The sequence below is a fragment of the Lagenorhynchus albirostris genome, chromosome 13 (genome assembly GCF_949774975.1).
Source record: "Lagenorhynchus albirostris chromosome 13, mLagAlb1.1, whole genome shotgun sequence".
In the NCBI taxonomy this organism is placed as follows: domain Eukaryota; kingdom Metazoa; phylum Chordata; class Mammalia; order Artiodactyla; family Delphinidae; genus Lagenorhynchus; species Lagenorhynchus albirostris.
This window is the reverse complement of record NC_083107.1, coordinates 70,504,005-70,522,526: the sequence shown is the minus strand read 5'-3', so window position 1 is coordinate 70,522,526 and position 18,522 is coordinate 70,504,005. Positions and strand designations below refer to the sequence as shown.

The 18,522-nt window shown below is 35.4% G+C and overlaps 1 protein-coding gene across 5 annotated transcripts in view; it reads left to right on the top strand.

The window, feature by feature from the left end:
• The window catches only part of NCOA1 (nuclear receptor coactivator 1), a 262,035-nt gene that overhangs the window by 153,299 nt on the left and 90,214 nt on the right, over positions 1–18,522 (top strand). For all 5 annotated transcript variants that reach the window (XM_060168750.1, XM_060168748.1, XM_060168749.1 and 2 more), the window contains exons 4-6: positions 4,971–5,076; positions 7,918–8,084; positions 13,679–13,776. In XM_060168750.1, coding sequence (XP_060024733.1) covers positions 4,988–5,076; positions 7,918–8,084; positions 13,679–13,776 — 354 coding nt within the window. In that variant the 5' untranslated portion in view covers positions 4,971–4,987. The remainder of the gene's footprint in view (positions 1–4,970; positions 5,077–7,917; positions 8,085–13,678; positions 13,777–18,522) is intronic.

The following is an 18,522-nucleotide window of genomic DNA, read 5'->3' as shown; positions in this document are numbered from 1 at the left end:
CTGTGAGATTGTATTGCTAATGTTTACAGTTGTGTAAATGCAACATATTTTTGTGTCTCTATCGTACTGTGAAATATAGTAGGAGGTTTCTCCAAAATAGATCTTAACCTTTTCAGAATTAGAAGAGATGTTCTCAAATTTCTAGACCAAGAAGGTGGTTGTTTTTTTTTTTTTTTTTCCATTGAAAACAGGAGAACAAGGATTTCAAGAAAGCTCAATTTCTCAATTATAGAAAAGAATTCCAAAACATTATGAAAGATTCCAGAAAATATTTAATTATAAAAAATCTTAAATATTATTTAAAAAATTTAAATGTCATATTAATAAAATAACTTAATCACTTAATTTATCACCTATTTTAGCTTCTGTATCTTTTAGACATTATGTTACATATTGGATATACAATGAAAAGATCTAGTAACTGTTTTTGAGTTCACAATCTAGAAGAGGAGACAAACAAGAGAATTATAATTTTATAGTATATTATCATAAGAAATATATGCCCAGCAGTATTTTGAGAGCCAATAGAATTCAGATGGGTAAATTCTTAGATAGGTATAACCTAATGTCTTAGGAGGCAGGGAAGACTGGCAGCTAAGTAAAGCTGAGCATTAAGTAGGAGTTAGTTAACACTTCTTTTGGATTTTAGCGAACTCTAAAGTCTTATCTTTCATTTTCTTTCCTGTTCATCATTTTCTTCTCTCTTTTATTTCTACTTTTGTTGAAAAATTTAGCATTGATGCTTCTTTATTATTATGAATTTATCACATAATTTCATTTTTTGTTTTAATAAACTTTGAAATATATTTATATTTTATTTCTAAGTAAAAACAAAATTAAGTGGCATCTTTACTTCTGTGGTATCTGGTTAATCTCGTTTATGTTTCTATGACTCTCCATAGGAGAAGAAAGTAGCAGTCTTACTCATTATAGTAATATATCACTTAGCTGATTTTTCTAGTTCTGTATTTGAGAATGGATGCTAACAAAGCCATTGTCGGGTCTTTCAACATCTTTTTTGTTGTGGTGGCAAGTCTGGCATATTGACCTTTGCATTGAGGCTGTCCACCTTAAATTGTAATTATTTTCCTTGTCATATAGAGCCTTCCTCTCCCCTTGACAAGAGGTTTAATAAATGTTTTTCTATGATGACATTAATCCATAGTACAGTTCATCTCATTTATGTGTCAGTAATAGAAGTCTGGAACTTAAAAGCCCATCATGTTTTATACGTGTTGAATTTGAGGTGACGTGGGATATCCAAATGGAAATGTCCATTTGGCAGCTGGAAACTTATTTAGATGCCAAATTACTGAGATCAGAAAGATTGTGCTTATCGTTCATGGAGGAAGCCTTAGAATGAAAATCAGACCTTGTCATTCTTCTGTTCTTAATCCTCCAGTGATTGGCTAATTCACTCAGAGTAAAGCTAAAGTGTATGGCCCTTCCTCTGCCAGGAGCACTCTTCTTCCAGATGTCATTCTCTCTCCCTCACCTCCTTCAAGTCTTTGCTCATGTCTCACCTTGTCAGTGAGGCCCTTCCTAACTACTTTACTTAAAATTGCTGCCCCTCTCCTTCCACAAAACTAAGCCTCTGTTTTTGCCTTGTTTTCCTCCATAATACTTATCACCTTCTAATATACTCTATACTTCACTTTTTAATTTTGCTTCTCTCTCCCTCACAATAGAATGAAACTCTATGAGGACAGTGATTTTTTAATGTTTCATGCACAGTTGTACTCCCACTACCTAGAACAGAAGCTGGCATATAGTAGGAGCTCAATAAATACTTTTTGCTGAGTTAACTTGGGCTACCCACATTGAGATCAATTTAAAGTTTCTGACTCATGTTTACCTTTGCTGCGAAGATGGGATAGTATCAAGGATTTTATTTTTAAAGTCTTTCCTTAGTGTTGAAACTAAAATTAACATATATAATCTATATGTGTATATAGGGACTGTATGTAGTATATAATATATATAGTCTGTTTATATATTGTTTATATAGGTTGGGCTAAACTTGATTGGACAAACATTTAATCACTCATTCACCAAATTCTATAATGGACACACAATAGATGGGAACTGATGCAAACTTTGTATATTATGTTGAATGTTATCCTTTGGGCAGTGAGGATTTAGGGAAGGGTTTTAAGCAAGAGATTGACATGATCAAACATGTTTTTGATAGCCTACTTTGGTGGCTTAGGGAGACCACCATAAAAACTATGATGTTTTTAATAGTTCAGCAACAGGTGAGAGGAGATTATAAGAAAGGGGTGGATTTTGGAAATACTTAGGAAATAAAAATGGACACATCTTACTGTTTGCTTGCATGTGGGGTATGAGAGAAGAGGGTAGAATGACTCCAGTGTACCAACTGAGAGAAAAAAAATTGCATGAGGAGGAGATGTTAAGTTCATTTGGAAAGATGAATTTGAAGTGCCTATGTGACCTCTGCATAGAGTTATCTGGCAAGGAGCGGGGTTATGTGTCTGAGACCCAGGAGATCTGGCTAGAGATGGAGATTCAGGGTAATTGGTTTAGAGATTTTTTTTCTTTGAAACCATGTTGAGTGAGTGATATCACTGCAGAATAATGTATAGTATGAGGGGAAAGGAGGCGTAGGACATTAGAACCATGAGGAAATGTAGCCCCGAAGAACTGGGCAAAAAGTACTGAGAATCAGGAAAGTAGAAAACCACACTAATTCTACTAATCTCTCAGGCTGTGGCTTAAACATCACTTCTTCAGAGAAGCCTCAGTTGATCGCCCAATTAAAATTAGGTCTCCTCTATTGTTTTTCTCTATGAACCCTACTCTTTTCCTTTATGATTTTATCACTATAAGAAAATTACATATTAATTTTGTGTTTTATTTGTTTATGTCTCCCACTCCGCGAGGGCAGGGACCTCTATTTTGCGGCCCGTGATTTTGCTCAGCTCCTATCACAGTGCCTGAGACATGATAGATGCTTGATTTATTTGTTAAGTAAATGTAGGAAGCATAGGATCACAGAAGTCAATGGATGACAATATTTTCAGAAGGAAACAGTTCAGATGCTGCTTCAAGCAGTCCAATAAAATAATAGTAATAAGTTAGCATTTATTGAGCATTAATGAGTGAAGGAATGAAAAGTGGCCATTGTATTTATCGATGAGGAAGTACGGGATGAGTTATCCACTGAGTGAACACTACTCCCCTCATGGAGCTCTTAGTCTAAAGGGGAGATAATAACAATAACCAACATTCTCTAGGAACCTACAGTGCACTCTTTACATGCACTGTTCATTCTGTCCTCACAACAAATCTAAAGGTAGGTAAGTATAGTTATTATCCTTATGTTACAGATGAAGAAATAGGAGATTTAAGGAGATTAAGCACTTTGCCCAGGAACAGGCAGGTAATGATTAAGCAGGGCCTTTCTGACCCTAACGCCCATGCTTTTAACCACCATGCTGCAGTAGGGGAATCAAGCTGATTCCTTATCAGGGAAGTGATATCTTGAAAATGCCATTTGAGCAGGAGTGGTTTTGCTGCTGTTTATAGGACACATTAGAAGTGAGAGTGACTGGAATTGAGAAACAAGATAGAAGGATCTTGCAGGAATCTAGAATGAGGTATTTGCTTCCAAATAAGGATCATAACTGTATCTGAGAATGAAGAAGGAGGGGACACTGTAAGATCTCCTGTTAATGAAGAATTGACAGGACGTGGATTCCGATACAAAATGAGGAGCAAAAGAGAAGAGTAAAAAATAATTGCGATCCTAGGAGTTGGAAATTTTCATGACCTGCACGTCTAATATGGAGAAATTAGAAATGTGCTTTTTTGGTTACATGGAATAATAAAGTCATGATTAGAGTTCTAGGTATTATTTTTATATTGAAAAGGGGATATGACAATCTTTGGTACTGAGAAAGAGCTGGAGACAGAGGAAGTTTTAGGACTAGAGAAAAAGGATCTATTTCAACATATTAATTAAAGTCATGTGACAAATTCTTATGGATCTCAACTTTACAAGCATGGCTGCTAACATGCAGCACTGTATTTATTTAATCATTTTAGAATTTAAGGAAAAGTTAAAGGTTTTTCCCATTTAACAAGAATTTCCTCTCCTTTTACAAGGGTAGATGGAACGGAAGAGAACGAGAGGCGTGTTGTTTGACATTAGTAAAATCTAAGTGGTGGTGATGAGTCTAAGGCCAGAGATAAGCTTCCAAGTTTCGTTAGAGATTCTGTAGAGAATAGTGGTTGATAGGGACAGATCAGGAGGGATCTTTAAGCACAGCCACTGACTGGCACAACATGTAAGAGAGAGACCTGGCTGGCATGCTACGGGAAATGACTTTGTGTTCTCTGGCATCTATAACAAGATCCTAACGTAGACTAAACATTTGATCTTTGTCGCCTGACTGCATAAGCAAAAGGTTAGGAGTATGGAATTCAAAGTTGGTAAGTACAATACAAAACCCAAATCTAGTTCATCGCTTTAATTTTAATCATATATGTATTATTTCTTTTCCTATCAATATAAAATCCCAAACCTTATGAGTAAAAGTTGTTTTAAGTCCTTTTCAAAATAATCTAAAATAAATAAATATAAAAAAGAATCTATCTGACTCTCAGTTACACAGTTTTTACATTTACATATGAAGTGGGTTTTTCTCTTTTAAAAAATCTCATTGTCTATTTAATTATTCTAACAATATTTTCATCCTAATTGATCTCTATGATTTTATGAAGGATGACTAATTTTATTTTACAGGTATAGAAGAGAAAGTGTAGAAACACTAAATAGCTGATGATTCCTGTGCTTTTATATAAATGTGGATGCTTTTATGATGGCTGTAATTATTCATTGAGAAACCACAGTATTTAGATATATTCTAACACAAGGGAGCTTCCTATTCCCATAGAGTTGGAAAGTTCATTAGGGTAGATTTCTTATTGTTTTCCTTCCTTTTTAGGTGTGAAGTTTTTCAACATGAGTGGCCTTGGGGACAGTTCATCTGACCCTGCTAACCCAGACTCACATAAGAGAAAAGGATCGCCATGTGACACACTGGCATCAAGGTAGGAACACTCTTTTTCTTAGTCTGTTTCTGGCAGAGCTGCTTTATCATTTTAAGTCACTTTAGAGCTTTTGCTTCATCTACTCCAAGTTTACCAGCCTTCTCTGAGTCCCTCATACTTACCATGTTCTCTTCCTTCCCCAGGGCCTTTACACATGCTGCTCCCTCATCCAGCTTGCTCCCTCTAGATTTCCTGTAGTCAACACCTATGCATTCTCCAAATACCAGCTTAGTCATTACTTTTTTTTTTTTTTTTTTTTTTTTGGGCTGCATTGGGTCTTTATTGCTGCATGCAGGCTCTGTCTAGTTGCAGTGAGTGGGGGCTACTCTTTGTTGAGGTGTGCAGGCTTCTCATTGTGGTGGCTTCCCTTGTTGCAGAGCATGGGCTCTAGGCGCACAGGCTTCAGTAGTTGTAGCACGCGGGCTCAGTAGTTGTGGCTCGCGGGCTCTAGAGCGCAGGCTCAGTAGATGTGGCTCACGGGCTTAGTTGCTCCGTGGCATGTGGGATCTTCCCGGACTGGGGCTCGAGCCCTTGTCTCCTGCATTGGCAGGGGATTTTTAACCACTGTGCCACCAGGGAAGCCCTAGTCATTACTTTCTTAAAAAGGAGCCTTCTCTTCCTTCCATTAACTATTAGGTCAAATCTCCCCTATTTGTATCTATTTCATATGTATTTTTATAGCTATAATCTGTAATTTCAGGTTTTTATTAGTTTGTGTGCTTATTTCATGAGTTCCCTGGCTTCTCTACTACAGGCTAAGCTGCCGTTTGGTAAGAACTTTGTCCTTACTCACCATTTTATCCCTAGTTCCTAGCACAGTGTGTAACTTATATATAGTAAGGACACAGAAAATATTTGTCAAATGAATAAATGAATCCATTGTACATCTTTAACTGCTATTTCAGTATATTATGGTATTAGTGGAATAAAGAAAAAAATTATTAATATCAGGACTTTAAAGAATGAATATTTGTGGAATTAAATATTTGTGTGTTAATAAGGAATGTGGTCATCAAATAGGCAAAAGAGAATTATTGCTAAGGAGACTCTAATAAATGCCAGATAGAGAAGGAACCTCAATCAGATCAAAACAGCAGCTTTCCTACCTGAGAGAAGAGTCGGGATTTTATTCCATTCACCTTCAAGGATCTGGAGCAAGGTTTCTCAGCCTCCACACTGTTGACATTGTGGGCAAGATAATACTGTGCTGTGGGAAGCTATCCTGTATATTGTAGGATGTTTGGTAGGATCCCTGGCTTCTACACACTAGATGCCAAATAGCATCTTTATATCAGTTATGTTAACCAAAATGTCCTACCAGTTGTGATAACCAAAAATGGCTCCAGACATTGTCAAATATCCCTGGGGACAGGGAAAGCAATATGGCCCCCAGCTGATAATCATTGATGTAGCGCATAAAACGGCAGAAGACTCTTCTGTCATTGGATTACATGCTTTTTCTCATGGGGGGACAAAGAAAGAATTTTTACAGGAGAGTGCCAGGGCTTCAGGTTGGGGAAAGAAAAATGACTACTTCCTTAATCAGTTCAGAAAACTGTTACTGAGCGATGATAACCTAAGTACTCATAATCATAGGTAAGTGTCCAGAAGCTAGGAGGAATGCTGATATCAAGATGCAATTCAGTTTGTGTTGTCAGAGTTAATGTTCTTGTCTATTTCTATATATGTCAGTCCTTCTTAATTTAAGAATAAATAGATAAAACTATTGTATTTTACTTTAAATTTTTATTTGGGGAAAATTTTTTAACCTATAAAAGAATAGAGACTAGGAAACGATGTATACCCACCACATATAAACCACGTATTTGCAGTTTTGTTTAAATAAAAGTAGTAAGATGATTAATGACAAAATTGATTTGTCTCTAATTCTTTCAATCTGTTTTTAATGATTATGCATATATAAGTATCTGTGAACAATATAGAATGTTTATTAAATTTATATATTACATAATACTATGTGTATTTTTCTACAGTATACTTTTCAGCATGGATCTTTAGACATAAAGATAACTAGATTTATTCAGTTCTGTTAACTTTTGATAAATATTGTATTACACGAATATACCGTATTTGAGAAATCTGTTTCCCTGCAGATAGACATTCCCTATGGGTAAACAACCATTTTGTTACAAATTTTCATTCTTGCAGCCAGCACTACAGTGAACATGAACATCCTCGTACACACCTCCTGTTTTATACGTAAGAGTTTCTTTAGGATCTGTGTACATTTTTATGTTAACTGGGTAATTATCACATTGTTCTTTAAATGATAAGCATTGAGAGTTCCTTTTTTCTTGTCTCCGCACTTTAACGTTTTGCCAATCTGATGGGTGTGGGGTTATAATTTTAAGTACATTATAAGAATCAAGACTTTATCAGATTTCTAATTATAATTTATTTGAACTCTGGTGTAGTATGCCTGCTTAAGTTACAACAAACTTATTTGAAAATTCAAATTTTCTATTTTAAGGAATTATTATTTGGAACATCTAATAATTTCAAATGCAACTAGTATATGTACTGTCTGCTTCTTTTTGATATCTAGTATTCATTTGAAATATTCAATGTATATACATCACTGAGGGAATACATCTGTGATGGCAGTCATTCTCTTTATGTTTTTTATCTAGAATTGTTTTCTGCACCTTGGTATTTTGTAATATTTGTTTTTTAGATACAGTTTTAAATTGTTTTCTAAATCTGGTTTTATATTCTGGATAAAAACAGGAATCTCTGTAAATATATAAATATTAAATACATGATCAGAGAAGGAAATATTGTGGTAGAAAGTACAGTAACTGGATTTCCTTTGTGTAACAGCACTGAAAAGAGGCGCAGGGAGCAAGAAAATAAATATTTAGAAGAGCTAGCCGAGTTATTGTCTGCCAACATCAGTGACATTGACAGCTTGAGTGTAAAACCAGACAAATGCAAGATATTGAAGAAGACAGTCGATCAGATACAGCTAATGAAGAGAATGGAACAAGGTAAAAAAATGAACAAAAAAACCCCTGTGACTGTGTGCTTTGTTATTAAGACATTTACAATATGTGATTTTATTTTTTTTCATTAAGAAATTGCATTCAATTTTGTAATCTTACTAAAGGAACATTTTTGTTTAGATGCTATTTATTTTAGAATGTGAATCTGAGACCCTTCTTTTACAACAAAGTGGCTTATTATCTTGAGAACTGGTTGCCTTGAAAGGTTATGAGACCCAGTATCATAGGGGATTAAGTCAGGAGATACAAGTGGTGGTATCAGACCTGAGGCTCTGGCATAGGGTTGAAAGACAGCAACTCAGAGGTAGGAAAGTCCCTCCATCTGAGTTATAAGTTTGTCTCTGCCTGGGCTCTGGGTAGGGGAAACAGCCTTCTCTGAGAAAACCCTGATTTATTTTTATGGTTCATATTTATACTATTCATATTTACTGGGGACCCAACACCACACAACTCCTGGGTTGCCTACCAGAAACAAAGGCAAAGCACTTTGAAGGAACATAACCACACCTCGCCCTGTCAGGTTCCCAAAGAAAAAGTGCTTCTGAGGGAGATTTTGTGCTATAAACTTATATAACATAGGAGGAAATAATCCACAGTGAGTAAGAACACAAATAACAAACAGAAGGAATAGACCCCCAAAGAACTTCAGATTAATAGCAGCAATGTAAAAAGACTATGAACAAATAGTATGTTTTAAATGGTTGAGGTGATAGGCTTTTAAGATTTTAGGAGTAGATAGTCTAGTGACAACTGATTTAGCAGACAGGAAAAACTGGTATTGTAGGTCTGCAGAGGGGATAGCCAACAAGAGGCTGTATGGTACCTTCCTTACTCAATCTGGAAACTCTGACAGCCTGGCTCATACTCCCTCAGCCGAAAATGGGAGGATTCCTCTGGGGCAATTGAGCAGTCCAAAGGGAAAGACACACAGACACTGACAGTTGGAATTGATCCCCCAAGTGAAAAAATCAGCTCCTTGCTCTGTCCCCACACTTCACACATCTGCCAGTCAGGATTTTAGTACCTCACTCTTTAATATGAATAAAAATCCAGATATTTGAAGAAAGTCTTTTTATAAAAGAGAATAAATCAAGCAAATGAACAGAATAAAGGGAACTCAGAGGAAGCAGAGACAATGCAGGGAGCAAAAGAAAATGTAAAGCCATCAAACAGTCCCTCAGAGACAAAAAGGAGGATATTTCATCTATGAAACAAGAATAAGATGCTATAAAACGAAACATTGGAACTTAAAATCAGGATAGCTGAAAAAAACTTTACCTTATTACCTTATTTTCTCATACTCTCTGCCCCAAGCATTCCAGGAACACTATGCCTCAGGTATTTGCACTTGCTGTTCTCTTTGTCTGGAATTCTCTTCCCTAGATATACACAAGGCTCACTCCTGCATCCCTTTTATGTGTTGGTTCAAATATTTTTTCTCAATGAAACTTGTCCCTCACTAACCTATCTAATACACACACGTACACACACACACACACACACACACACATACACACACACACACACACACACACACACACACACACACACACCCCTCTCTACGTCTTCCTTGATTTATTTTCCCCACAGTATTTTTTACATCTAACATATTACACATTTTATTTGTTTATTGCCTGCCTACCCCCACTAGAGCTTCATGAGGGCAAGGATTTTTCTTTGTTCACCATTGTATCCTTAATACCTGTAGCAGTTCCTGGGTACATAGTAGACTTTCAATGAATATTTGTTGAATAAAAAGATATAGTGTTGAAAGATAATTTGAAGAAATCCCATAGAAAGTAAAAAAAGACAAGCAAAGGAAAACACGAGAAAGATAGAAATGTATAGGATTAGTTCAGGAGGTATAACACATCATTAGTCCCAGGGAAAAAAAAAAAAACAGACCAAAATTATAAGAAATAATGCAAAGAAACAAAAACCAAAAAATTCTCAGAATTAGGGGATATGGGTTTCCAGATGGAAAGCACACATGTAGTGCACAGCACAATGAATAAAAAAGAAAGAAAAAAACCTCACACCAATGCACAATTTCTAGACACCAGAAAGAAAAAACAAGAGAGAGGAGAAAACAGACACATACTAGATTACTTTCAGGAGGGTGCGGATTTCCAAATAGGAACACTGAAAATGAGTATCCTGGACCTAGAATTCTGTGTTCATCCAAATGAAATATGAGTGCAAAATAAAGACATTTTCAGACATCTGAAGCCTCAAGAATGTTATCTCCTGTGTACTTTTTTCCAGAAATATCTATCAAGACCAAGGTAGTAAACCAAGAAAGAAAGGCATAGGATCTTAGCCCAGGGAAACCATGGAATCTTAACAAAAGAAAGGTAGAAGGAGACCCAGGGTTACAGTTGAGCAGCAGACTAAAGAAGTAGCCAGTCCCAACTGGAGCAGGTGGATAGAGAACTCTAGGAGGAATATTTCTATGGGGAAAAAAATGGAACACATAGAGTATATGATGACTGACCAAATTGAGAGGAATTTTTTAGTCTGGAGGAGAGTTTAGAGATGAATCAAACTTCACAGAAAAACTAAAACATGAAATATGAGAATTGTAAATTATAGCACATACCTTGACTCATTTGTGGACGTTATTTATATGGCCATAGTAACATAGATACTAAATACTGACTGCTCTAAAAATTATTGTAACTCTACTGGGAGTATGGGAAGAGGGGATATGTATGTGTGTCTAGATGGTTGATGTAAGTAAGTTAAATTCTTACCTTTTATGATGGCATGTTAATAGATTATGTCTAACATGGGCACAGTCAGGATATAGCAAATAAGCATGTTGTTGAGAAATACGGAATGTATTAGTTAGGATACAGACAAGGCTACTGTAGCAAGAGACCCAAAATACAGTGGCTTTAACAAGGTAGTCTAGGCATGTGCCAGAGGCTCAGATTCCTTCCATCTGTTTTGCTGTGCCACTCCCAGGGTATTGCCCTTACCCATGTGGTCAAACATGGCTCACCTGTACGTGTTCCTGATGACAGGAAAGGGAAAGAAGAAAACAGGAAGGCATGCTTCTGTCCCTTTAAGGACAAGACTCTGTCCTTGCATGTCTCATCTGTTCACATGCCTTAGGCCAGTCATATAGCCACTCCTGCCTTGGGTTTTGCCTAAAATTTTGTTTGTTGTGCTTATCATGCATAGTTACTTAATGTACTTGGACTTGATGGTTTATGTTTTTTTGGAACTGTTTAAGAAACAAAACCTGTCTTAATGTTAGAAACACATGAAATGATGAAGGAAGTACATCTTAGAACTAAATGAGAAACTCCTATACCATAATAATTAAAAAATAAATAACCCAATTAATTAATGGGCAAAGGCTCTGGGTAGACATTTCTCTAAAGAAAATACACAAATGACCAATAAACACATGAAAAACATACTCAATATTATTAGCCATCAGAAAAATACAAATCAAAACCACAATGAGAGACCACTTTACACTTGCTAGGGTGGCTACAGTCAAAAAGACAGATAGTAACAAGTGTTAGTAAGGATGGGAGAAACTGAAACCCTCATACAGTGCTGGTGAGAGTGTAAAATTCTGCATCCACTTTGGAAAACAGCCCAGTAGTTTCTCAGAATATTAAAGATAAAGTTATCATGTGGCCCAGCAAGTCCACTTGCAGGTATATACCCAAGAGAAATGAAAACTTGTACACAAATGTTCATAACAGCATTATTCATAAATAGCCAATAAGTGGAAGCAAACAGTATATCAGCTGATCAATGGGTAAATAAAATGAGGTGTACCTATACACTGGAATATTATTTAGCAATAAAAAATAGTGAAGTACTGATAAATGCTTCAACATAGATGAATCTTCAAAACATTACACTAAGCAAAAGAAGCCAGTCACAAAGGACCATTTGAACCATAAACAAATGATTCCATTTATATAAAATGTCAAAAATAGGCAAATCTATAGAGACAGAAAGTAGATTGGTGGTTGCCTTGGGCTTGGGAGTGTTGGGAAAATGAGGAATGACTGCTAAAGGATATGGGGTTTCTTTTGGGGTTGATGAAATTGTTCTAAAATTTATTGTGATGGTGGCTGCACAACTCTGTGAATACACTAAAAACCACTGAATTGTATGTTTTAAATCCATGAATGGTATGCTGTGTGAATTGTAGCTCAGTAAAGCTGTTATTATAAACACTATATGAGATAACATTTTACACCCATTAGGTTCGCAAAAATTAAAAGCTGTGATGATATCAAGTGTCAGCATACAGAAAAACAATAACCCTTGTATGTTACTGGTGGTACATAGAGAGTAATTTGTCAAACTTAGTAATGTTGAAAATACACAGACCCTGTGATCCAGCAATTTCACTTCTAATATTTACCCTAAAGAAACTGTCACAAATCTGCAAAAGAGGAAATACTGAAAATAGTTTATTACAGCATTGTAAGAAGTCAAAAGGTCTACCAATAGGGGACTAGGAAATCAACTGTGGGTTATTCATATACTATACAGCAGTTCAAATGAGCGTATGAAATTTATATGTATCAGTATAGTTAAATCTCAAACATAATGTTGAGTGGAAAAAGTTGAAAAAGTCTATATATTTTTATGTAAACATTAAAACACAAAACAATAATATATTTGTAAAAATCATGCATATGTAGTTGAAGTATAAAAACATGCTTAGAAATGTTTATGCTGACCTCAGAACACTGGTTACTTCTGAAAACGGACAGAGGAGGAATAGTGGTAGAGCTGTAGCTCTATTTGTAGCATTTTATTTATTTAAAAAGGAAAGACCTGAAGCAAATAATGTTAACATCTGTGAAAAATGAATGGTGGCTGTGTAACTGTATGCTATGCCACTTTCTGTATTTTTTGGAATATTTGAAATATTTCATATTTTAAAGTGAAAAAAATGAATCTCTATATTCAGTAATACTGTATTTGCTTTGGTGAGCTAATTAGTCTGACAGATTGGAAACTTTTATATAAGTATGCTGCTGCTTTAAGATGATGGATGGACTTTTCAACATCACCACACAAAAGAATTCTAAATCATTTAACAGTTGCAGTTTTATCAATCAGATCATCATGACATGAAGGTGAAAAGTTAGCTATTTCACGCAGGCTCACAGAATCGTACCTTCACTCTCTCTTAAGTGGCAATTGATCAAATCAGGAAAGGAGAAAGATGGAGGAAATAATTATTCTTTTACAATTTACTTATTTCTTTAAAATATTTGGTGTAGACTTTTTTTTAAAAGGCTGTATATTTTTACACCATTTTTTCCATTTGTTGGAACACTGGATTTGGTAGGTCAGAATTCAAATCCTCCTGCTGCCATTTATTAGTTATATCATTTGGGACACATTATTTAACCTTTGTGAACCTCAATTTCATCATCCACAAAATGAGTGTAATTAAGATTAAATGTGAAAGTGCCTACATAATGAATAAATATTTTTTGAATCTGAAATTAGGTAAATTCATGTCTTAATAAACTTGCCATTATGGAAATGAGCTCTTTTTGGATGTGTGACTTTTTGCTGCTTTGTTACAGAGAAATCAACAACTGATGATGAAGTACAGAAGTCAGACATCTCGTCGAGTAGTCAAGGAGTGATCGAAAAGGAATCCTTGGGACCTCTTCTTTTGGAGGTAGCTGTTCTCATTGACTCAGAAAGTGATCAGAATCTTTTTTCGAGCCAATTTGGTTCTTTTCTTTATCTTCTTTTAGGTTTTAACATCCAATTAATAAATTATAAAACAAAGTAAAGTGTTAAGGAACTTTTAATAATTATTTTATTTTAGAAACTATATTGACCGTTGTTACTATTTCAAAATTAAATGTGAATAATGAACATGAGAAATTTTCATAAAGATGCTACCAGAAAACTACTAGAGCTAATCGATAAATTTGGTAAAGTAGCAGGATACAAAATTAATGCAAAGAAATCTCTTGCATTCCTATAAACTAATCATGAAAAATCTGAAAGAGAAATTAAGGAAACACTCCCATTTACCACTGCAACAAAATGAATAAAATACCTAGGAATGAACCTACCTAAGGAGACAAAAGACCTGTATGCAGAAAACTATAAGATACTGATGAAAGAAATTTTAGATAATACAAACAGATGGAGAGATATACCATGTTCTTGGATTGGGAGATTCAACATTGTGAAAATGACTATACTACCCAAAGCAATCTACAGATTCAGTGCAATCCCTATCAAACTACCAATGACATTTTTCACAGAACTAGAACAAAAAATTTTACGATTTGTATGGAAGCACAAAAGACCCCGAATAGCCAAAGCAATCTTGAGAAAGAAAAACAGAGCTGGAGGAATCAGGCTCCCAGACTTCAGACTATACTACAAAGCTACAGTAATCAAGACAGTAGGGTACTGGCACAAGAACAGAAATATATATCAATGGAACAGGATAGGAAGCCCAGAGATAAACCCACGCACATATGGTCACCTTACCTTTGATAAAGGAGGCAAGAATATACAGTGGAGAAAAGACAGCCTCTTCAATAAGTGGTGCTGGGAAAACTGGACAGCTCCATGTAAAAGAATGAAATTAGAACACTCCCTAATACCATACACAAAAATAAACTCAAAATGGATTAAAGACCTAAATGTAAGGCCAGACACTATAAAACTCTTAGAGGAAAACATAGGCAGAACACTCTTTGACATATATTGCAGCAAGATCTCTTTTGACCCACCTGCTACAGAAAGGGAAATAAAAACAAAAATAAACAAATGGGACCTAATGAAACTTAAAAGCTTTTGCACAGCAAAAGAAAACATAAACAAGATGAAAAGACAGCCCTCAGAATGGGAGAGAATATTTGCAAATGAAGCAACTGACAAAGGATTAATTTCCAAAATTTACAAGTAGCTCATGCAGTTCAATATCAAAAAAACAAACAACCCCATCCAAAAATGGGCAGAAGACCTAAATAGACATTTCTCAAAAGAAGATATACAGATTGCCAACAAACACATGAAGGGATGCTCAACATCACTAATATTAGAGAAATGCAAATCAAAACTACAATGAGGTATCACCTCACACCAGTCAGAACGGCCATCATCAAAAAGTCTACAAACAGTAAATGCTGGAGAGGGTGTGGAGAAAAGGGAACCCTCTTGCACTGTTGGTGGGAATGTAAATTGATACAGCCACTGTGAAGAACAGTATGGAGTTTCCTTAAAAAACTACAAATAGAACTACCATACAACCCAGCAATCCCACTACTGGGCATATACCCTGAGAAAACCAGAATTCAGAAAGAGTCATGTACCACACTGTTTATTGCAGCTCTATTTACAATAGCCAGGACATGGAAGCAACCTAAGTGTCCATTGACAGATGAATGGATAAAGAAGATGTGGCACATATGTACAGTGGAATATTACTCAGTCATAAAACGAAACGAAATTGAGTTATTTGTAGTGAGGTGGATGGACCTAGCGTCTGTCATACAGAGTGAAGTAAGTCAGAAAGAGAAAAACAAATACCGTATGCTAACACATATATATGGAATCTAAAAAAAAAAAAATTTTTCTGAAGAACCTAGGGGCAGGACAGGACTAAAGACTCAGACATGGAGAATGGACTTGAGGAAACGGGGATGGGGAAGGATAAGCTGTGACAAAGTGAGAGAGTGGCATGGACATATGTACACTACCAAATGTAAAATAGATAGCTAGTGGGAAGCAGCTGCATAGCACAGGGAGATCAGCTTGGTGCTCTGTGACCACCTAGATAGGGAGGATGGGAGGGAGACGCAAGATGGGGGAGATATGGGGATATATGTGTATATGTAGCTGATTCACTTTGTTATAAAGCAGAAACTAGCACACCATTGTAAAGCAATTATACTCCAATAAAGATGTTAAAAAAGAAAAAAATTTTGATAAAGGCATTCTAATGGTTGGATGGAAAACTGAAGAGAACTGTCTGGCTTTGCTACTTCTTTATTATAGTTAGGACTAGTTGGGAAAAATAAAACTTTTAGAACTATTTAGCTAGCTAGTGCTAATTTCTACTGTAGAATTTCACTTTTGAGTAAGGGATGCCTCAGTTTATTACAGTAGGTGTTTTCCTGACCAAAATTTTAAAACTATTTATGTAGACATTATAAGAGAACTTTTTAAAATGAAGAATTTTTAATCTTGAATTACTTTGTAATTACTGTGTAATTTTCACCCCTTTTTTCCTATCTAATCTTTCCTCCCTCTGTTCTCAAAACAGATATTTTGTTTTCGAGCAGGCTCATCACCTTAAGTACTCCTTTTTCATACATGAATGTTTAAAAACACGTATATGTGTGTATATATACACACTCATTCCCCACAAATTAGACTTTTCCATCTCTAGGCCTAATTTTATTTTTTTATATATGTATGTTTATTATGTATGTGCATATACTTAAATATAAATATGTGTATTTAAATCATACACATATTTAAAAATAAATATCTATAAAATTAAATAAATTCTCCTTTCCTGTCCTACCTCAAGGCCCTTCTTTCTGGTGAAGTCTTCCTAACACTCAAACTTGTATAGGTCTCTTGATTTTCTAACTCCTTTATACATTTTTTCCTATTACCCTAACTATTCTTCTGTTTTTGTATGAACCATAATTCCCTCTACCGACACCGCTAATGTGAGAACATTCTCAAAATTTAGTGCTTGGTTTTTTTAGCCCAAGTAATATCATTTGCTTCATCTTTTATCTCTTTAGAGATGACTCTCAAATATGTACTTCTTGCTTTAACCTCTTTCCGAACGCTATTCCCGTACTTTTAACAGGCTGCTAAATATTTTTGACTCTCCTGTTAGCAAGTTCCCCCTCAAAACCTAAATTTCTTTTTCCCCTCCAAGTTATACAAGCGCTTTGTTACTTTAGGCTGTTGGTTTTAATGATTTTTATTAGGGGAATGAGCACATATTTTATAGTGTTGTAAATATAAAAAAACATTGGCCATTGAAGCTGGATAGAAACTACTCTTTGGGTGAGTGTATAACATATAACTGGGAGAGGGGAAAGCCACCACATGTGATGGACTCTGATGTTTTTATTCTTTTCACAACCCCTTAAATAGATTGCATGACACATGACTGCCTTTTGGAAATAGTGTTATAATAAGTATAGTAAAAATGTTAATGGTAGAATCTGTGTGGTGGATATACAGATGTTCACTACAAAATTATTTCAACTTTGCTATATTTTAAATTTTTTAATATAAGCCATTAGAGGAAAATAAGTTAAAGAAAGAAAAGTACTTTAGGCTCATTTCCCGCTATCCCATCTCTTCCCCGGCCTTGGTTCCTGTCCGCATCCCACTACTTCCCATCCTAGGATGAGACCTGACCCATCCTAGGATGAGACCTGACCCATCCTAGCACTTATTGCTTATCTCCTCTACTCTGCAGGATATCAGTAGACTAGTCTCTTCATATCTTCTAGTTTTTCTGTTGAGGTTCTGTCTGCGTTCTCGGTGTCCCTAAGTTTAAAACTGGCCTAAGAACTTTATATCTCCTGTCAATTCATTAAATATTTATGAAATGTATTTTCTGCATATAATGCCATTTGAGATACTGAAAAGTATAAGGTATAGAGGTCCTTGAGATTTGTGGAGTTCCTGTAGAGAAGTGGTAGTCATTTAAATCCCAGTTTTACCACAGGTTCTTCAGAAACCACAGAGATCAATAAGGAGAGCAAATAGATTATCCACAAACTGAAAACAGCACAACTGGAGCCAGAGAATACTACTACTGCTTTAATTTACATAGACATTTGTTATTTCTGTGTAAGAAAAATCTATAACACTTTAAAATGAACAGAAAACGACAGGAAAACATCCATTCAAAACTGCTATAAGAAGAAAGCATTTTTTTTAGATGATGAAATTATTACCCTGAAAACCACTATGAATCAAAGGAAAACTGTAACACAACATTATACATGAATTACATGTCATTAGGCAAGCATTTTCAAATATGAAAAAACACATCAAATTAGAAGTTCCAAAAACTCAGAATAGAAATGTATTTAGGTTCTTGACTTCAAGGAGCTAATAATATTTTTATTTATGAGCTATACAGATGTGAAACTGAGACTGTAAAATAGAATTACATTTATAGACTTCCAAGTTACCTTTATCGACAACCTTTCCTCACCCTTCTTCTGTATCTCCCAATCCTGCCTCATTGCCTTAAACTTTACGGAATCTAATCCAGGGCGGCTAAGAGAAGAAGTGGTAGAAAAGCCACCACGAGATTGTTCATTGACTTATCCAGGCTGCAGTCTAGAGCTGCACTGTTCAGTAAGATAGTTACACATGGCTATTCAAAGTTAAATACAATGAAAAATTCAGACAT